The sequence below is a fragment of the Muntiacus reevesi genome, chromosome 6, assembly GCF_963930625.1.
Source record: "Muntiacus reevesi chromosome 6, mMunRee1.1, whole genome shotgun sequence".
NCBI lineage: Eukaryota > Metazoa > Chordata > Mammalia > Artiodactyla > Cervidae > Muntiacus > Muntiacus reevesi.
The window spans coordinates 63,460,573-63,482,881 of record NC_089254.1 but is presented as its reverse complement, the minus strand read 5'-3'; the positions used below and the strand labels follow the sequence as shown (position 1 = coordinate 63,482,881).

The window sequence follows — 22,309 nt, the reverse complement described above, 5'->3', positions numbered from 1 at the left end:
TCACAGTTTTCTGTGGCTTCAGGAATGAAAGAACTGATTACCCTGCTGGGAGCGTGAAATAGACTTAAAAAAATCGGCATGAGATTTCCTCCCAGTGAAATTAATTTAGGTTTAAATACAGGGGTAAGGTACACACCTTGTGCGGAGTCTGTCTCTCACACCTAAGCAGTTCCTCAGCGCACAGTTGGACCTGCTGCCAAGTCTTAGGTCTTTTGTGAGGATCCTTTGCAAGACACAGGCTGAGAACCTTTCTGTTTGACTGCCGGCTTTGTGTGGGCCTGATGACATATCTGGAACGTCTCTATTTCTTTGAAGGCCCATCGCAGAAGCCCAGTGGACCCGTCCGGCAGTCCGGTGGCTGGGGTACTTAAGTGCAGCCCGACTGGCTTGCGGGGTGTTTTGAGGGTCTTTTAGGAAACCTTCTTGCAGGGCAGGGATCCTCGGCTCCAGAGCAACAAAGGACAATTTGGAGGGAAGTGGAAGGAGCGCTCCCCAGCCTCTCTGGCATCCCAGGCCCCCTTCTGCCTAGCATCGCGTCCCTAGTGACCCCGCCTTCATCCTCTGCATCCCACCTGGGCTGTCTCGCTGCTGCTTAGTCTGGCCGGGGGCGCCGCGACCCACCACCTTCCCCCCACGCCCCAGTCGGGGCGCCCTCATACCCCTGGAGCAGCGCGGCGCACCGCCGCCACGCTCGCCCCGCGCCCCGCCGCGGCCTCTCCGGCACCTCTGGGTCCGGCTCCCCGGGCCAGTGTTCCCCCCGCCCAGCAGTCCGGAGCCGCCGCCTCCAGCCCCCGTCGCAGGAGCTGTCAAGCCCGCAGCCGCTGAGCCAGCCCCGGAGCTCCCGCGTCTCCTCTCCTTCCTTTGTGTGCGCGCGCGAGGAGTTGGGGCGGAGGGAGAAGGGGGAGGTCGCTCTGTCTGTCTGTCTCCCGCTGCCTTTGCTAGGGCAGCGTGAAGTGCCGCCGGGGAGGCGGGAGCCCGCGGGGAGCTGCTGGAGCGACTCTGGGCCGCCCGGGAGCCCGGGTCCCAGCCGCGCGCCGGGGAGCGCGGACGGCAGCCGGGGCTGGGCGGGAGGCGCGATTCGTCCGCTCCGGCCGCCCCTCGGTCTCCCTCCGCTCCCACCTACCCCCGACACCCGGAGAACAGCGTGCGAAGGCGCCGAGAGGGACGGAAACCACAAATAAATAGCGGCGGCAGCAGCGCGTCATCTGGCGGAGCAGGAAGTGCAGGCAGAGTCCGGAGGCTGGTGCTTTCTGCGCGTCCCCCGGACTTTGCCATGGGCTGGGGGCCGCGGAGGCTGCGAGCGGCCGGGCCAGGGCAGCGGCGGCGGCGTCCGCTCCGGGGCTGAGCGAGAAGCGTCGCGCGGGGCGCACGGCGATGGCAGCGTCCAGCAACTCCAGCCTGTCCGGCTCCTCGGTGTCCTCCGGTGAGTTTCAGCCCGTCGGGAGCGGCTGCCCCGCGGGCTCTCTCGCCCCCCGCCCGCGCCCCGCACTCCGGGATGCAGAGAGCCTACCTGTGGCCGTTCTGCCCGCTCTCCGGAGTGAGGGCAGGCGGCCGCTGTGACACTTGTTTGGCTGGCCGGCACCCTTGGGCGCCCAGCACCTTCGCGCTTGGAGCCTGACAGCGCAGAGGTGGGAGAGCGGGGGCGCCCTTGGCGTGCAGAAGTGGGGGTTTGGGGGGTTTGTGGAGCAGCAGGCAAGAAGCGAGGCGAGCAGGGCGGGCTCGCACTTTCTAGCGCCGCTGAAGCAGGGCTGGCGGGGCGGGGAAGGTAAGGGTGCCGCTGGGCGCCCCGACCCTCTGGCTCTGCGGCGCCCACTGCACTGGATGCCCAGATTCAAGGCAAGGGGGAGCAAAGCCTCGCTCTTCGCATACTTCATTTTCTTTGTTTGTTTCAGAAATTAGCTCCGTGGAGACGTACGCTTGGTGTATGGGCTTGAGATATGGGTAATACAGGGATTCTGTCATTTTGGTTCTGATTGAAGTTAGGGACCGGTGGTCAAGCCCAGCCTCTGACCATTTGCCCAGTTTCAAGTGTGCAAGTGTGTGTGTGTGTGTGTGTGTGTGTGTGTGTGATTTTCCTCTGTGGCCTCTTGGAATACGTTTGGTAATTTTACTTTCCAGGCATACATTTTTTTTTTTTTTTTCTTTCAAGTGTGGCTGAGCGAAGGAAGGGCTTCTTTCAGCTTTTCTCTGGTTGATCAGCGGGTCTAATTGAGGAGAAGAAATCGCTAATGAATCTGAAGGAGTAGGAATCAATAGAAGCAGACCCTCTGGATTCTGAGTATGACAGGTTTCTAATCAGGATGATGCATTAGGTAGAATGCTTCTACCGCTCTGGTCATTGAAAACTTTAATGACAAACCCTAAAGGGATAGCTGACAAGACATTTACTATAGTTTACAGTATTCAGGGGTCAAGAAGGTCTTGAAGTCCTAATGGAAATGCTCAATATATCAATATTGTATTAATTTCTATTGTGTGTCCGTTTTAAGTTATTACTCCAAAAATTAAACTCGGAGAAAGAAACATTCTATTGGAGGCATTGGACAGCAAGCCAGGCATTAAGGAACACTTATCTCTAGATGTGTGACTAATTAAATCATAAATGCAAGGTGATTTGACTAAGGTGCAATTGTGACATGGAACACGGTGATTACTTGAAAATCATCTATTATCTTTTTCGGCAGGTTTTAGTTCCAGTGAAATAGCACTTGCTTTCTTGATCATTACCAACTGATGAAAAGCACAGTGTTGTTATGTGTACGAGGTAGTCAAAGTTTCTGGTTGTAGCAGCCAATGGGGAAGAACAGTCATATCTTATTAAGAGCAGCAACAAGTTGACCGCCTGTGGTTTTAATTCTGAGAACTCAGCAAATGCTGCAGCTTATTTTTAGTACCCCCAAACCACTGATGCTGCTTTTCAATTCATTTTGGTTGACTAACATGGAATTTAAAATGCAGTGATGTTGGCTTATGGTTAGCATATGGTTATCCCTCTTTGAAAATGGCCCACAAGAAGATGAACTGGTGGGAGAGTGGTGATGAAGGGAAAGAAGACAAGAGAAAGGACAATAAGGCAGTATTATCATATGATTTACTGGTGTATAAATTACAGGTGCTGTGGCATCTGAATTTTTAGATCTTATGAAATATCTCCTTAAGCTAAAGGAGCCTTATTGAAAAAACCTAACTCAGTCTTAGGAAGAATACATGGGTTTGAAGCAGCACAGTATAAGCTTTAGACGATGTTAATTGCTTTGTAGATAGGATAGAGATGTGTGTGAAGGGTCTATTATATTTTTTGCTTTAGTTACCACTGTTTTGAATCCTAATGAAAACTGAGAGATAACAGGAAAGCTGAGATTCAAAAAGTGGGCAAGGATATGTTGTTTAATATGAATCACCCTAGCCCATGAGCTTACATTGGCTAATCCACCAATTAATCAGGCACTTCATCTTGAAAAATATGAGAACCAGAATTCTGTTTTTAAGCACACTTACCATCATGTGGATCATGAATAATTCAGAAAACACAAGCAGTTCACACCTGTGAGAAGTGTTGGGCAGGAAAGAATAGAGCTTGTTTGTGAAGGCAGCTGGGTTCTCAGGCAAAGGTCAGAGTCTGAGAAGAGGGCACTTCATCAGCCTAGAAATCACTGTTTTTTCCATAGTAGGTGGACCCACTATGTGCCAGGCCTCAGGTTGGCCTCAGCCTCAGCTTCAAGGAGGTTAAGTGAGGAAAATAATTTACAGATTCTTTAGAGCTTCCCTGGTGGCTCAGATGGTAGAGAATCTGCCTGCTGTGGAGGAATCACAGGTTCAGTCCTTTGTCAGGAAGATCCCCTGGAGAAGGAAATGGAAACCCACTCCAGTATTCTTGCCTGGAGAATTCCATGGACAGAGGAGCCAGGCGGGCTATGGTGCATGGAGTTGCAAAGATTCGGGCCCTACTAAGCGACTAACACACATAGCCCTCTAGCTCTGACGCTGTGTGATATTGTCCTTGAGTTTGGCCCCACCAGTGGATAAGTTGGGGTGTGTTATTTAACTCCTCCAAGCCTCAGTTTCCTCATCTGATGCTAACAATAGGGACTCTTTCATAAGAATGTCGTGGAGATTAAATGAGGTAATGTGCAGAGAGCATTTAGCACAGGGTGTGGCATTTAATGAATGCTCAGTGTGAATAAAGTTTGTTCCTTGGAGGAATGGAAAAATAAAAGCTTTCACTGGCTCAGACTTTAGGTACAGAAGTAAGTCTAACACATATCAAATCTGCCTCTTGCATTGCGTGTTCAACTTGGTCTTGAGCTTTGAGCTCCATTAAACAAGCATTTACTGAGTTTCTTTAGGTTTCAGGCATAATCCAAAGTGTTCGGAATAGAAAGATGAATTAAGATCCTTTCCCTCGCCATCCAGCAGCAGAGATGGACAGACAACAATCTATATTCTATTTTGAGAAAATGAGTTATGGGGAGGAGAGTACAGGGACAAGTCGCTCAGTTGTGAGGGGTCAGCAGGGGTGACTTATGACTTGGGCCTTGAAGGATGAGTGGGGTGTTTTCAGAAAACAGCAGGAAAGGCATTTTAGGGAGAGGGAAGATCTTAGGCAAAGGCCTGGAGATAGGGAAGTTCATAGCCTAATTTTCAACTCCCTTCTTAGGGCTATTCATCTGTTTTTTTTGGTGGTTCCTCTTCTCTGGAGAGTTATGCTTTTAGGCCCATCAACAGCCTCAATCATGGAGCTGCCAGATCACTCAAGGCTGCTGCTGTGGGAGGATTTCTTTCTGTTCAGGTAGCAGTGGGTTTGATGGTACAGCTCTCCACGCCTCAGGATATATTTGAGCAATTGAGCACTAAGAAGGGGACAGTTGATTCTGTAGTCTCCAGCATATGGAGAGGTGAACTCGAATAGAATACCATGGGTAAACTTCTCTTAGATGAATAGCTGTGGGAGGTTTACGTTTGGATGGATTTGTGTGAAGAGTAAAAAATCTAACAGTTTACTCAGTATTAAGCTGAACATTATCTGATTTTCCTGTAAATATTACCTGCTGTTGGTGGACCACATCGCCTAAGCATCTCATTTATTCTGCATTACCAGCTGGGACACATCAGTTGAAATAATCAGGTTAAAATTAATTTTTAAATACATTTTCTGAGAACTCTTTAGAAATTTGCTTCTGGAATATTCAATTATGTATAAAAGAAATTGCTTTGCCTTTGTTTTAGTGATAACTGCTGGTAATTAAATTTCACAATCACCTAGATTGGCAGGAAAGTTTGATTACCTTTGTTATTTTAAATCGGGGGAGTGGGGCACGGCGCACAGAATCCCTATCCTTAAGCTTTTAATCTAGCCTGTGGTACTTGATTATATTCTGAAATAAACGATTGTTGATTTGCAAAATACTTTTCTTAATGATCATGAGTCAGATTTGCTTTTATAATTGAAATAAGAACTTTTTGTGTATTACTTATGTGATCACCAAATGGATAATTTCACAGACTAAAGAAAAAAAAAATCAACCATAGGTATACATATGTTCCCTCCCTCTTGAACCTCCATCCCATCTCCAACCCCAGCCCACCCTTCTAGGTTGTTACAGAGACCCTGTATGTATACCTATGGCTGATTCATGTTGATGTTTGGAAGAAACCAACAAAATTCTATAAAGTAATTATCCTTTAACTAAAAAATAAATAAATTTTAAAAAAGAAGAAGAAAAATCAACTCAAAGTAACAGATAAAGAAACTTCGAGATGTTTTTCAGTAACTGAGCAAGGTAAAAAATTAAATATTAAAAGGATTCTTGGGATAAGAAGTTACGATTTTGAGAATATAAATGGACTGGATTATAGAAATGAAATTGACAGGGACTTTTGAAATTAAAATGCAAGTATTAATAGAAAATAGTAAAACTCACTGTTATGTGCAGTCTTTGAAACTTTAATTGGGAAAAGAACATTCCTGAATGGACTGAGGGATTTATTTTTCCCGATTCTTTACAACAGTAATTTGGGCCAAGGAAATAATGCCATTTTCTGCTGTCAAACTGGTGTTGGTCCTAGAAATGATAAATAGGAATTTTCATTACTTGTTACTGACGACTCACAACCAGTGGCATGTACAAATCTTTCACATTCCTAGATTCAGAAGGCAAAACTGAACTGTAATCATGCTGCCAAGACTTATATACGTGTAATTAGAAACTCCATGGATCTAATACTGCAAAACAGGATATCTTTGTTGAAACAGAGAAGTTCACATTGAAAAGCCTTCTACATCTTTAAACTTCAGAAATATTCAATTATGTGTAAGCCAAATATCTTTACCTTTGTTTTAGTGTTAATTGCTGGTGATTTAATCTCAATTACGTAGAATGGCAGGAGGATTTGATCACTTTTATTTTAAATCATGCACAAAAAATTGCAATTTCAAAAATATTGCAAATTTGACAAAATTGCAGAGCTGAGAATTAATCCCCTGAGAGAAATCATTTACTGATGAAAGCTATTGCTTTTTGGCTGTTTTTCTGGTGACCTTTCCACACCTCATTTTAACTTTCTAGATTCTCACTGTCCTTTGTGGTACCTGAGATGAACCCAGTGACATAGAATCTGAGAGGAAAGATGGCTTTTCCTAGGCAAAACAGCTTGTTTGCAGTGTTTGACAAGGGCCCACTCGTCTGTGTACTTTTGCTAAAATGCCAGATGCCTAACCCCATGAAGAGTTTTGAATGACCTTCTCTTTGGGGGTCAGCTTTGGGGTGATGCAAACCCCCAGTATTTTCCAAGGCCAGTCTATGCAGGGTTTCACTGGACAATGTGTCCTTTGCTCTGCCCCCTGGGGCCTGGCCAAGTGTCTGTCCTGCTGAGGGCCTTCTGCTGCCCTGCAGGGTTCCTGGTTTCACACATTGTGGTGAAGATAACCGGACTTGGGGACTGGAAAACCTGTACATGAGCAGTGTCATCTTGGTATGGTTTGGGGAAGAGTTTTTGGCCAGAGGATCAAGATTCCTGCCAAGATTGTTAGATATAGAGAAAGCAAAAGGAACCTAGTGATAGACCTAAAATTAATGGCACGCAGCTGTCACTCATCCATGATTTATCTTTTATGAATGTATTCACATTTCATGGCTCCTGAAATATGTCATTGAATTTTCAAAATGAATGGCTCCTTCCCTCCCTTCCTCCCTTCTTTGTTCTCTCTTTCTCCCTTTTTCTTTTCTCATCTGTTTTTATGTTGGTCAGATTGCTATTTAGAGATGTTTCAGAAACCCTGCCTTTGGTCTACTTTCCTGTTAATGGTTCGCAAATCCTCTGAGCACTTTGCTGCTCCTCTTTCTACTTGCTCAGTGGGGAAGGGAGCTGCTGTGCTGTTTCTCACATGGATTCTGGTCACAGGGTCAAGATGGATGCGTCCATCTGTGATGCAGCTTCGGGGCTGTGACAGAGCTCACTCCTCATGTATCTCAAAGTTACTAATGAATGCAGAGGTTTGTTTAAAGTCTCCATGGTTAGAGGAAACCCAGGTAGGAATATGCTGGACCCACACACAATCTGCTCTGCCAGGGCACTTGTGGTCTGAGTCTGAAGATGGAATGTGTGTACCGGGGAAGAGCCATTCACCAGATGATTGTGCAAATAACCTGCCTCTTCCTTCAGTTACTAGAAGTTGAACACCTTTGTGGGGACCAGTCTTCATATATAGTCTTTACAGCGTGGCCTCATGATAGCATGACTTTGCTTCAACAGTCACCCATGTCTCCCAGCTTCAGCCCATTCACAGAATCACCTTAGCAGTTTCAAGTGTTATTTTCAATCACCCAATGTCTGAGTTCCAACAGACATTCTCTAGAAAGGTGCTCAATCACTAACCTTATTTAAAATGTCATCATCACCACAGATCAGAGGGGACATTGTTACATTCCTGGAATTGAGATATATATTACTCACATACTGTGTAGGCCACCAGTCATCCCTTGCCCTGGTGGCCAGTGGAGGAGAATGCTTTGTCGAGGGAAGAGGCTGGATGCCACTGGCCTGGCAGAACTGCTAGGTCTGGAGAAACAATCTGCTCCCTTGAGCTGGAGAGAGATCCCACCATCTGAAATGTACCTTCATTAGATGTTGTAGGAAGAACCCTAAACGTGAAATCAGAAGATTCTGGACATTTAAACCAGGATATTTAAACCTTTAGCTGGGGCACCTACCCTCTTAACCAAGGCTCTCAAATCCTGTCAGAACTGTTAAACCCTTTACCAGGACTCTTAAACCATTAATCAATGCTCTTGAGCCCTTTACAAAGCCCCTAAACCCTTTACATAGGCACTTTGACCAGATATTTAACCAAACCAACCAGCTAGCTATGTGGCCTTTGGTGTAGTTAGCTCCTCTGAGCCTTATATGTCTTGCTGCAAACTGCAGTTGTGACAGCCTGTTGCCTGGAGTTGAGGTGAGCATCCCCAGAGGTGATAGAGCATCCCCTCCGCAGACCTGGTCAGCACGCCTGCTTATTAGAGGCCAAGTATCTCTCTTTCCTCTCTCCTTCCTTTAACACTCTGAGCCCCAGTTCTCTTGGCTGTAAATCAGAAATAGTGATATCTGACGAATTTATCCCACAGGGTTGTCTTTGCTGATACTGTTTGGGAAAACGCTTAGTAAACTGTAAACGCAGCTGACATGACAGAGTGGCTGCTATGTGTCGTTCTGTGTACATCATCTCACATATTTCTCTGAGGTAGACGTTATATTCCATTTTGTAAACCGAGAAATAGGTTCAGTGAGGGCTCAGAGCTTGCATTTGAGGTAACAGGATTGAAGCAAAGTCCGGCTTGTTTTAAAGAGTGTGCTCTTCCCTTTTGAAACATGAGAAACTGGTTTGTTTCTGTCCACAGAAGTTGCTGACATTAGAGTTTAACGTCATGGTTGACAGAGCAAATACAGTTATATTCTTATGCTTTATTTTGTTGTCCTCAGTAGTTATTCAGACCGTCACCTCAGTTTGACCAAAGCTCATTCTCATGAGCAATATGAACTGGGAGATGCTACCAAGTCAGTACTCTGTAGAGCAAACACCTAGGAGACTGGGTTTGTATCTGTACTTGAGAATAGCCTTGCAAGGTGAAGGGTATATTAGGTGTTCATTGTGCTATTTTTGCAACTTTTCTAAAGGTTTGAAAATTTTATCAATGAAAAAAAAGGGGGCAAATAAAGGAAAAGTGCTACTTAGCATTCAGTTGGTTTTCTTCACTGGCATTACAGAAGCATTGTTTTTGTGTGAGGATATAAGTCCTGTTATCATCTCATGAAGCTCCCAGATTCTGAATCATCAGACAGTAGAATATCTATTCCTTAGTTTATATCTTAAGTGAACATATAAAGGAGCTGAAGTTACAGATGGTGTTCAGGTAGACCACACACAATTTCTGCCTGAGAATTTTTTCTTTTTCTTTTTTTTTTAACCCCCTGAGCTGGATTGATTTAACATTTCATTGTAGATTTGGACCAAAGACAGACCTTGGTTGTTTAGAAGATTCTGGCATTTGCATAAGGAAGAATCAGGGTCTAAGTAACTCCAGGAACTGCCTGCCCAGTGCCACTCGGCTAGTTGGTTGTAGAGCTGAACTGTAGTATGGACCCATATTTCCAGAACATTCATTCTCCATCCTTCTTACTGGCTCGTCCTAAAGAGTAGTATCATCCTTAGAGAATTTCTCGCAGACATTTTTTTATCTGACTTTGTAAGGCCATTCTATTTAATTATTTTTTCAAAAAGGAAATCATCAAGTGCTTTGTATTTTAAATGGTCCTTAGAACTCAAGGCTGTTGTATCCACAGAGGCAGAGACTTAAGTGGTCTGGTGTCTGCTTTAACTATGTATAGCTATGCTGTCCAATATGGTAACCACTAACCACATAGAGCTGTTTGATTTTTTTTAAAAAATTCAGTTCCCCAGTTGTCCTAGGCACATTTCAAGTGCTCAGTAGTACATATGGCTAATGGCTACCACATTAGACCGTGCAGAAATGGAACATTTTCACTGTTATATAGAAGATTCTGTTGGAGAGCAGTGTCAGTAGTTCTAAGACAGGGACCTTACTAATGTAAAATTAGCTAGCTAGGGATAGAAAATTTGATAAAATGTTCTTCCATTCTTGTGTTTGCTTCTTGTGCTGCTTGGGTCGTATTTTACTAATTTTGCAAATTTTTTTTAAGTAATTTTTTCATAACCTTGAGGCAAATTGTGGAATGACAGATGGAATATGATGTTGGAGAAAGTAATTAAAATGTTTGTAAACCTTACTGGTCCTAAAGTTTGATTTAAGCTTTTTAAAAAAATGGTCTGTAGTTTCCTTAATGGCAACTCTACTTCTTTTTGAAAGAAACCCACAGTGAGTTGTAATTTCATCTTCAAAGAGGAAAAAATGCCTTTATCCAGAAGTTTGGATCTTATAATTGTGTTTCTTCACCCAAATCATAAAGAAAATAGGAAAACTGTGAATGTGTGGACTGAGGTTGCTAGTGGCCTATTTAAGATATGCTATTTAAAGGAGATTTTCTACCAACCTGACCCACGGTAAACCATTTGCCTAGAAGTAGTTTGCTTCTGCAAAAAGCCCATACAGGGCAAAGAAAACACTTTGATTTTTTTTTTTTTAACACATTGATTTTTAGAAATAAAGTTAGCTTCTGGAATTTATTTTAACTGGGGGGAAATGTATGCAAATAAGATGCAGGAACATGACAGCTCCTACAGAAAGGAAACTGCCCTCCTTCTTGAACTTCTGTTACCATCTTCAAGTTCAACAAAAAAATGGAAAGGTGGAGGGTTATCTTTAAAAATGTCAAACAACTGTCAAGAAAGAGGTGGATATTGAGATTCGGCCACTAGATTCAGAAACCATACTAGCCAGAGGCAGGTGCATGCATGGCTTATTCTTTATTGACGTAACTCAGATCACAAATTTTGGGCGGTATGAATCACAGAATCACTTGGGTAATAACCTTATGTAGTTCTTTTCTCATCAGAAGCCCAGTACCTAGATTTCATCATGTCCCGTCACTGCCCTCTGTACCCTCAGTCCTGGCTGAGCCCTGTCTTCTTCAAGAAAAGGAAACCTAGCCCTTTCTAGTTATTTCACATAATGCCACTCTAATGATGCAAAGTGCTTTTTCTTAAATAATTTTGCTCTTCAAGGATAAACCTGAGTGAGATCAATTAGGGGACAGCAAGTAAGCATGAAGCAGGGAGCATGGTTTTGAGGGTAAATCTGAGGCATCTACTAGAGGGTGAGGGCTGCAACGCTACCTCTAAGGGACTGATTTCTCCACCTAGACAGACCTGCAGTATCCAATATGGTAACCACCTGGGCTATTTAGCCCTTGAAATGTGGCTAGTCTGAGATGCTCTGCAAAGTAAAATACACATCAGAATTGAACAGTTTACAAAACAAAGAGAAGGTAAGATGTCTTATGAATAACTTTTTGTTATATTGATTTTATTTGTTGAAATGATAACATTTTTGGATATTGGGTTAAAGAAAATTTATTTAAAAAAATTAATTCTACCTGTTTATTGAAAATGTTTAATGTAGCTGCCAGGAGATTTAAAATATACATATGTGGCTAATATTATATTTCGACCAGACAGTACTGGTCTGGACAACTTCAGTGGGAATGTTCTAGCCTTTGTCACAGAATCTACCATACAAAACCTGCTGATTGACTGATCAGAGGCTCTACAGTTGCCATCCTGTCCACTTTCCAGGCCAGAAACATGCCCTACCTCCCCTGACGTCCAGTTCAACCCTGATTCTCAACACCCTATTTTGGTTTCGTCTCAGACATTGAAAGGTGTCCTTCATTTTTCTGGGTCTGTACAGTGATTCTGAAATGAGATACTATTGAGAGGGACAGGTTGAGATTTTCATGCAATTCTTGTTTATATATGTTTTGTGCTTTATTTTTTGTGTGTGTGCTTTATTTTTTATTTTTGGGTTTTGCTTCACTATGATTCTAGACTTTACATATTTATTTGTGAGTTTTATGTATACCCCTCTTTCCAGAGAAAGCCATCAGTGTGATAAAGCTGTGAAGTTGAAAAGAGAAACTGAGAGAACAAGGAACACATTTTGTCTTGACTTGAAACTTCTTGCCATGAGTATGCATATGTGTATATATACACACACGTACATAATGATGTATGTCTCTGTGTGTGTGTATGTATACACAGAAAGCAGAAGTAGATTGGGTTTCAAACAAAAGTTATTTTCAACCAAATATATAAGTTAATATCCATGGAAATGAAAAGTCAAACCTAGCATTACCTTTAGTAATGAAACAATTCACGTGGGATTTGGCTAATGATGTGCAAATATTAATACATATAATTTGGCTGCCTAATATTGATTTAAGTTGTTCATTCAAATTCATTTTATTACAGAAAAATGAGCCATTTTGTTTGACAGTGTTTGTCCCTGCAGACAGTGGGATCATAAAACCATGTTTATTGGGTAAATAATACTCTTTTGCTGACTTTCTGATGCAAGGAGAACCTTATGATGACTCCATCAGAAAGTTTTGTGAGCTTGTAAGGTTCTGGTTGGGGGCCTGGTTAATTCAAGCCAAGTGTCCTCTGGTTATCTCCCTCGTGATCAATATCTAGGGTTGAAGGTACTGTCAGTGACCTGGGCACAGAGGGTTTTGTTTACATGTGATGTTCATATGCCTGAGGGTTGAACTTTGTCCATGTGAGAGCCCTGTGTTTATTTTAAGCAGACTAACCCACGTGCTTTTCTTTTCTTTTTTTTTTTTTAAAAAGATCGAGTGAGTTCTTCTTTGGGGGGAAAAGCACTTGACAGGGGCTTTGTCAACTCTTTTGAAATAATATCAGATTCAGATTAGGAGCATAACCACAACAAATCCTTGGGAATTATGAGCAGAAGACATGATTTTGAACTAGACAATGTAATTTGTCATAAGAACATGATAATTGCCATAGTACTTATTTGGTTCTGTATTCTAACCCCAGGAATAACAGTAAGGGATATTTTGTAAAAATGTACAGCAGTCTTTCAGGGAAGAGATGCCCTGGAGCTATCCTATTTTTCATAAATAGCTGAGTATAAATCTGTCATTTAGGAATTCTTGTAAACATGTTCCTGAGAGCATATGTAGTTTTAGCTTGTGCCTCTTCTTATAGTAATGAGTTCCATCCATTTTCTGTTCCAGAGTGGACTTGTATTTCTTTTTATTGCTTTAAATGTAACTCTCTGAGACTTATTTCTAGTGTCTATTCTTGACTTTGTAAATAAATGTGGGTTCATGTAAATCCTGAACTTCAAGGGTGCTGTGTCCGGTATCATGTGCCATGAAGTTGAGGATTCAGCCCAAACACTAGCACCGATTAGTGCTAACTTGAATTTCCATTTTCTCATCCATAAAATGGGCTAATAATGCTTGTTGTAGAATCAAATGGGAACATGCCTGTGAAAAACTTTAAAACTAAAAATTTGTCAACAAAACATAAAAATCTCTGGTCTCTTGAAGTTCCCATTCTAACAGATGCTCCATTGACTGCTTTCCTGTGTGATAAGTGATCACCCAGAATTCACGATCATCTAATATAACTGGAAAAATCTCTTCTAAATATATTATCTTGCTCTCTTCAAAAGCCTTTCTAAACCTTGCAGTGTAATCCCACAAGTTTAGAATTTCTCCACTCAGCATCAGACTCCACTGTGCATCCCATATTCCCATAGACATTTTAAATTAGCCCGGACAACTTTCCAGTCCAGAGGAGTGGCTCAGATAAAATTTGATGTAATAATCAGTATATGCAAATGAATATCTGTAACAGACATGCAAGTTACAAAGCACAACAACGGTAATTCTCATTAAAAAAAACAACAAAAACTACCACTCAACTTTAGGAACATTTTATTCCCTGCATCCTCCTGGTGCTCTTCTCGCTTCCCTCCTCTGTCTCCTTTCATTCCCTCCCTCCAAAGTAACCACTACTTTGAATTTCCTGCTTTTTATTCCCTTCGTTTTCTTCCTTTAAATTGTCTTACTCCATATCACAAAAATACATGCTCCATGATGGCAGATATTTTTTGTCTGTTCTGTTCAATCTATCCCCAGTGTCTAGAACAGTGTCTGGCATGCAGTAGGCTGAGCGACTGAGTACACACACACACACTTAGGCACTCCATAAGTAGTTATTGAGTAAATGAATATGTCAGTGTCAGTGTCCCAAGTCTATCAAAGGGATGCTGCTATCGTCCCTCCTTTATCTCTCGTATGTAAATCAGCCCTGTAAGTGATGTAAATTTCATCATAGTTTCACATTAGCTGCATGCCTTTAATGATTTTTAGAAAATTAGTATTTTTTAAAGTGTTAATATAGATTATTTCCGTTAAGTTGCAATAGGAGATGTCTAGCAAAATTACATGGACTTTTCTGAACCAGGACTTCTTTTTAAACTTGATTTGTATTTCACAAGCACTTTTCAGGACTGAATAGTGAATATTCAAGGAACATAAGTAGTGAAGCTTGAGTTCAGCAGGGAAAGCTACAAAGAAATTTTTTTAAAGAATGAAATCTACATGTTACAACAAAAATGAACCGTGATAATATTATACTAAGTGAAAGAATCGAGCTACAAAAGACCACGTATTGGGCTTGCCTGGCAGCTCAGCAGTAAAGACTCTGCCTGCCAATATAGGAGACATAGGTTAGATCCCTGATCTGGGAAGATCCCACATGCTGAGGAGCAGCTAAGCTAAGCCCCTGCGCCACAACTATTGAGCCTGTGCTCCAGAGCCCGGGAGCTGCCAGTTACTGAGCCCACGTGCCGTAACCACTGAAGCCTGCACCCTGGAGTCTGTTCTCCATAAGAAGAGAAGCCAACACACAGTGAGAGGCCTGCACACTGCAACTAGAGAGTAGCCCCCGCTCGCTGCAACTAGAGAAGAGCCTGCACCAGCAGTGACAACCCAGCACAGCCAAAATTAAATAAATTAAAAAATTGTTTTAATCGTGTGTATCGTATGATTCCACTTATATGAAATCTCCAGAATAGGCAAATCATAGAGACAGAAAGTCGATTCGTTATTTCCTTTGGCTGGGCATGGGGACTGGATGAGAACCAGAGCGACTGCTAACGGGTATGCGTTTCTTTGCTGGGTAATGAAGTTGTTCTAAAATTGATTGTGATCATGGTTGCACCTGTGTGTGATTGCGCGAAAAGTCACTAAATTGTACACTTTTAAAGAGGTGGATTATAGGGTAAATGAATTATACCTCAATAAACCCATCATTTTGAAAAGGCCAGAAAATGAATAGAGTAGGCAAGATAGGGTGAAAAGACCATAAAAAACTTAAATATCGAGTCATTCCCAGATAGGATAGGAAACGTTCACTCCCTATTTACTGATATCTTCAACAACACACGGAGATAGCCCTCCTCTTCCCATTTTCATTTGCACACTCATCTTTTTCTGCTGCCAGTCTTCAATCTGAAAATGTTCCACAGAATTGTGTTCTCTGTGACTGGTTTGCAGGGTCAGCTCTGCCTGCTCCAGCAGATGCCTTCTTCCTCTGTGCCCCCTGGAGACCATGGTGTCCTTTCTCCTCTGACTGAAAAATGAGGAACAGTAGCAGGTCTCTGCTGATGCTGGACAAAGCAATTAATGCATTTCTCATGACTAGTTAATTGGATTTTTATGCAGCTTTTCAAGCCCAGGGCACAACTCTTATGCCCTCCAATTGAAACGCAGGTCATCGGGGAACCAAGTTTCCCACATGCCCTCTGTGGGGGGGTGCTGCCGAGTGTACCCCAGTGCAGTGGCGCTGCTCTTCCTCTCTCCCATGCCGCATCAGATGATGCCTGTGCCAGTGTTTCCAAGGGTGTCATCTGTTGGCCCTTTTTTGTTTCTAATCAAAGAGCTGACACCCTTTGATCATGTCAGATCACAGTACTGTAAATACTGTGTTAGGAAGACTGAAATATTACACAGGTTCAGCTGTCTCAGATTGTCTCATACTGCTTACTTTCACACTGAACAAGTAAAGGAAAAAACGCGTTTGATCCGATCCGCTCTAAAATATGAATATTACGAATACGAAATTTTCTAAAACCACATGTGGTTCAATACAGCGAATCCAATCAGTGAGCATTTTAAAAAGTCCTGCTGGGTTTAAGTGCCAGGTTGTTGTAGAAATCCTCCTTTTCACTCAAGTTTAGAGACTCCTAGAGCAAGATAGACTTCCCGTCGGTTAGAGGAAGATCTGGTGGGGAGCTTGTGGGGATAGAGACTGGTGTCTTTGGGGAGAGGAGCCCCTGGGTGGCCACTTTCATTGGCAGGCTTCACTCTCCAAAGGCATGTATGAGTGTATAGGACAACTGGTTCTCCTTCGTGGCCTGTCCTCTTTCTTCTCCCCAAGGGACAGCTCAGGTGGGTCCCCACACGAAATTCAAATAAATAACCATTCATGAGAGTGCAGAGGCAAAGCAAATCCCAAAACTAAGTCTTCCTTACTTCTTTCTTTTAAGGTCTCATTTGCAGTATTTTCTTGGCACCCAGAGGAGGAAGTGGGTGTGGGCTAGAGTGAATTTGTTATTCTGTGTCCTCCCCTCAGGGAAATTTGGCTGCCCTGGGTACCCTGCAACAATGTGGGCAACATATGTGCCTTGCACTGGCCTCTGTAGCTGCCCTCATCTCTCACCCCAGGTGTGCATTTATACCTTGGCCCTCCAACTTGCTAATATCACCGGCCAAGCTTTCTCTAACAAAAGACACACTGTCCCTGGGACATGCCATGCATGTGACCTTTCCCATGCTGACACCAACATGCCTAATGCATTCACACCTCCTCACTTCCTGACTAGACCATTCCAGGGTAGAAGTATTGCATGGACTAGGATGCTTCTGCAGAAAACCCCAAGGAAGTGGGAGGTAGAGGCAGTATACACTGTAACATCTGACTGAGTCTGCCTCTCTGCAGTTCTGTGGGCTCTCCCTCTCGGTGGATGGGCTTTGTCCTCAGCCTCACTCTCCTTTCGGTGTCAGGATGACAGCAACAGTCCCTGGCATCACATTTAGAAAGAGAAAAAGGGTGCTGTCTTCCTACTGGCTTGATGGAAAGTGAAAACACCTGTCTCAGAAGCATCCCTCCCAACAGCAGACTTTCCCTTGTCTCATTGGTCACAGTTGTGTCACATGCTCTCATATGAGCCAATCACTTGCAATCACAGGATTTCATGGTCCTTGAAATCTCCAAAGCCACCCCGAAATACTGAGAGTCCTAAGAAACCTGGCCTTTCCCAGGCGAAGGACTTAATTATACTCTAGTTGAGAACCCAGTTAGTGAATCTATCCATTCTGTAATATTATTCCTCCCCTGAAAAAAATATATATTTACTTCCCTTCCAAGTTAAGGTGACTGACAGCTTGTACTGATGCGTTGTTTTCACTTGTTAGTGTTTTCTGATTTGAAACATTTTATGGTTCTGAGCCATTCATTAAAAAAAATGTATAGATTCTTCCGCTCTAGTGAAGAGTAGGACAGTGAGAGTGGAAGGTTTTGAATCTCAACTGACTTTAACACCTCTGAGTCTAGTGTAAATTGGAATTGTTATATTGGAAATTCAGGGAATAATAGTAGATGATTCAACCACTCCTGGTTGCTATGGTGAGGAATTTTTAAAGCTTTGATTTGTGAGAAATAGTGATCATTAGTAGCTCTTTGTTTTAAAAACAGACAGCCCTGCAAATGGTAAAGGCTTGAGTGGAATAAATGACTGGCATCTAATTGGAGAAAGAATCTCAGGTTATTTCCAAAGAAATGAAAGCAGGCAGGAGCTTTTGGAGAGCAGATTCTTATATTCAGATTCTTATATTTCATTTTTATGGCAGGCCAGAGTGTGCAAAAATTATTGGACAAGGAGTCATGTGACTCCCATCTATGCTAGTTCTGTCTTGGCTTTTACTTTGCATATGGCCTGGGGACAATTACATTATCATTTTGTAACATTATCATTTTGTAACTTTTTGATCCTCATCTGTTGGAATTATTAGGTCAGACCAGATCATCTCTGAAGGTCTTGAAAATTTTATGATTTTGTGACTCTGCTGATTTCCTCTTGCCAATTTTCAGTGCTTTGGTGGTGCGCCCAAACAGTCCTCCTTCCTCCCACACATGCTTCACATAGCAGTTATCACTGGCCTCATTTGCTCCTGGCACCCAGTCTGTAAGATATGAAGAACTACTGGGTGCCTGTCCTGCACTCAGTTTTCAGTCCTCACTCCAAGTAAGCCCAGAGACATCTCAAGTGTGCTATAGGGAAGTACTATACAAACCTTTGGGAATTTTTTCTTACATCTAGAAATACATTCTGCATCATAACGCAGCACATACAGACACCATGCTAAGTATACATAATTCAATTTTTACTTATCAAGCATTTACTGTGTTCTCAGTGTTAGAAATATTACAGTAGTGAACAAAAGAGACAAAAATTCTGGTGCTTATGTCGTTTCTGAATATAGAGAAATAGTAAACCAAAGAAATTATATGTAGTCTGTACATCTACAAAATAAATGCATCATTATTACATATAATTTATAATTTACATAATATATTAGAAGGTGATAAGTTCTATGCAGAAAAATAAAGCAGAAAGGGAGATAGGAAATATTGGGAGTTGAGGGGGGCTCTGATTATTAAATTGTATGATCAAGAAAGACCTTACTGAGATACATTGATGGTGAGGAAGCCAGCATGTAGATATCTGGAGGAAGAGCATTCCGGACAGAGGGACCAGCAGTTACAGACACCCACCTGGGAGTGTGTGCCTGGTATGTTCCAGGAACAGGAGTAATGTCATGGATCTGGGGTTATAAGGGGTAAATAGGACTGAGCAGAAGGGGTCAGAGTGGGGAAGATCATGGTGGGCTGTGTAGACCATTGTAGGGACTTTGGCTTTTACACTGAGATTAATCATCCCTTGATGATAAAAGCTCTATAGCGTTCCAGAAGAGTAACCGAGGACCCTGGCGGGCTACAGTCAGTCCGTGGGATCGCAAAGAGTCGGATACAACTGAACACACACACACACAAGAGTGACATGATCTGACTTGGGCTTTAACCAAGAGCCATCCTGGCTGTTATACTGAGAGTAGGCTTAACATGAACTCTTCGTGTAGGTGTAAGCTCTGCTTTCCCCTTCATGTGTGGTATGCTCCATTTTCTTTTCTACTGCATTTTAATTCATCTAAAAACTGATCAGTGCCCACAAATTGATTTTACTATAAGGTGGTAATGGGTAGTTTGAAAAACAGATTACAAATTGGGTTAGAACCCCAAAGAACTGAGCTCCCTTGCTCAAGGCATGGTTGTGGTATACATGGGACCTTGTAATCATACTCAAAATAGCTTTCAAGGAACTTTTGTTCATTTTTTAACTTACATCGAATGTATGCATGCTAAGTTGCTTGTCCAGTTCTTTGTGACCATATGGATTATAGCCCTCGAGGCCCCTCTGCCCATGGGATTTTTCAGGTAAGAATCCTGGAGTGGGTTGCCATACCTTCCTCTGAGGATCTTCCCTATCCAAGGATTGAACCAGCATCTCTTACATCTCCTGTATTGGCTGGTGGGTTCATTACCACTAGCACCACCTGGGAAACTGAACTGAATAGCACTGTTTTATTAAATGCTGATTTAAAAGTTTCACTTTTCCTACATATGTAGCAGGCTTTATTACCAATTTAGATTTTAAATAACTTTTTTGTTGTTGAAGCATAGTTGATTTACAATATTGTATTAGTTTCAGATGTACAGCATAGTGATTCAATTTTTTTCTGAGTATATTATAGATCATTACAAGTTATTGAATATAGTTTCCTGTGCTATATGGTAAATCCTTGTTGCTTATCTATTTTTTGTATAGAGGTATGTATCTGTTAATCTCATGCTCCTAATTTGCCGCTCCCCCACTCCCTCTCTCCTTTGAAAATGACTTTTTCTATAGATTATTTTAAATATACTTAAAAAGAAAACTATAGTGAATCAACTTCAATAATTATGAACTCATGGCTAGGTGTCATCTAAACTCAACTTCCAAAGTTTGAATTACATTGAAGCAGATCTCAGGCCTGGTATTATTTCATCTGTAAATATTTTAGTTGTTATCTTAAAAAATAAAAACTCTTTACAAAAATATGCCGCATTAGTATTCACATGCAAGTGTATGAATGTGCACATGTATACCAGCAATAATTCGCCCTGTTTAGTCTGATCAGCAGTGTCTCTTCATCCATCTAAAGAGGGAAATGCATGTAACTTTCATGAAATGAAGCTGTGGTCATACTTTCTTGATGCTGAAGATGGTGTTTCTGGACACTGCCAAGCCCCTGTTGAAGAAACACTTTCTTACTGTCAAAAATGAATCACTTCAATCCTGTTCCCCTTTTATACTTTCATTTCTTCTTAAGTGGGACCTCCTTTTCTGTGACTTTTGGCTAGTCAATGGTAAGAGCCTAGAGAGGCGGTCTTGGGTCTTATGACCCTTGTGCCACCGAATGACTTGACATGGTTTCCCACACACAGCAGCCATCACACTTCTGTTAATGTTTTTACTTCCTGTTCTAAATTCAGAATTGTGGGAAGCCTCCCTTGGCCCTTTGACCCATCACTTTGTGGGCCAAATGTTTCAACATCATAAAAATCTTACTTATCTATACAGATGGCTAACAAACACATGAAAAGATGCTCAACATGACTCATTATTAGAGAAATGCAAACCAAAACTACAGTGAGGTATCACCTCATACCAGTCAGAATGACCATCATCCCCAAAAAATTTACAGATAATAAATGCTGGAGAGGATATGAAGAAAAGGGAACCATCTTGCACTGCTGGTGGAAATGTAAATTGATACAGCCACTATGGAGAGCAGTAGGGAGATTCCTTAAAAAACTAGGACTAGAACTACCACATGACCCAATCATATGGGTAATAGTAGTAATCTCAATACTGGGCATATATCCTGAGAAAACCATAACTGAAAGAGACACATGTACCCCATTGTTCGTTGCGCACTGTTTACAATAGCTAGGACTTGGAAGCAGCATACCTAGGTAGATGGCCATCAACAAATGAATGGAAAAAGAAGTTGGCTATTAATACATGTAAACAATGGAATATTACTAAGCCATATAATATTCAGTTCAGAGTGACTGAACTGAACTAAACTGAACTGAAACCTTAGAACACATTTTAGTCCTGATGCAGTGGATGAACCTGGAGCCTGTTAGAGAGAGTGAAATAAGTCAGAAAGAGAAAAACAAATATTGTATATTAAGGCGATGGTACTAATGAGCCTATTTGCAGGGCAGCCGTGGAGATGCAGACATAGAGAACAGACCTGTGGACACAGTGGGGAAAGGAGAGGGTGGGAGGGATCGAGAGCAGCCTGGAAACACATACATACCATATGGACACTAGCTAGCCAGTGGTCCATTTGCTGTATGATGCAGGAAGCTCAAGCCAGCGCTCTGTGACACCCGAGAGGGGTGGGGTGGGGTGGGAGGTGGGAGGGAGGTTCAGGAAAGGGGAGGGAAACGTGTGTACACCTATGGCTGACTCATGCTGGTGTATGACAGAGACCACCAAAACACAGCGAAGCAATTATCCTCCTATGAAAAATAAATAAATTAAAAAAAAATCCTTCTACCCGGGTGGGGAGCTTTCTGTATCAGCACTGACTCTGGCAGGAGCCTTGAAGTTGACCTCTATTCTTACAGAGCCCTTTCTGTCCCTTCTGTTCCTTGATCTCCTTATCCTCAGTAGGGTGTGATGTTTATTTTCCTCTGGTAGCTCCCCTAATCCCCACTAATTCATTGATTAATTTAATATGGGTTACATTACTGGAAACTTGTTCATTTCTGAATGTATATAATAGTAATTTCAGATAAGGGTAAGTAAATATTTGTATGTTTGAGTATATGGTGTGTACTAATCCAGTGCTGAGTATCCCTTATTTACCTAATTAATTACACAAATTTTATATCTATAAAATTGGCAAGGGACGTGACCATACTCCAAGCCTTATTCTTTTCATCCTTGCTTTCTCCAACCTTTCTGCTTCTCTTTTTCATAAAAACTGAGTGCATACTTGTGCCAAGCCCCATGTGTGGCTTTGGCAACACAAAGAGATGGAAAGCAGCCTCTTTGTAGGTACTTGTTCAGAGTTGGTCCCCAGTGGATTGTCACGCCATAAAGGCAGGGACCCTCAGGTCACC

The 22,309-nt window shown here is 42.3% G+C and overlaps 1 protein-coding gene across 1 annotated transcript in view; it reads left to right on the top strand.

The window, feature by feature from the left end:
* The first annotated feature begins 981 nt into the window (after window positions 1-981).
* The window catches only part of CHN2 (chimerin 2), a 322,964-nt gene continuing 301,636 nt past the window's right edge, over window positions 982-22,309 (top strand). The window contains exon 1 of the mRNA XM_065938728.1: window positions 982-1,423. Within this exon, the coding sequence (XP_065794800.1) occupies window positions 1,375-1,423 (49 nt within the window). The 5' untranslated portion in view covers window positions 982-1,374. The remainder of the gene's footprint in view (window positions 1,424-22,309) is intronic.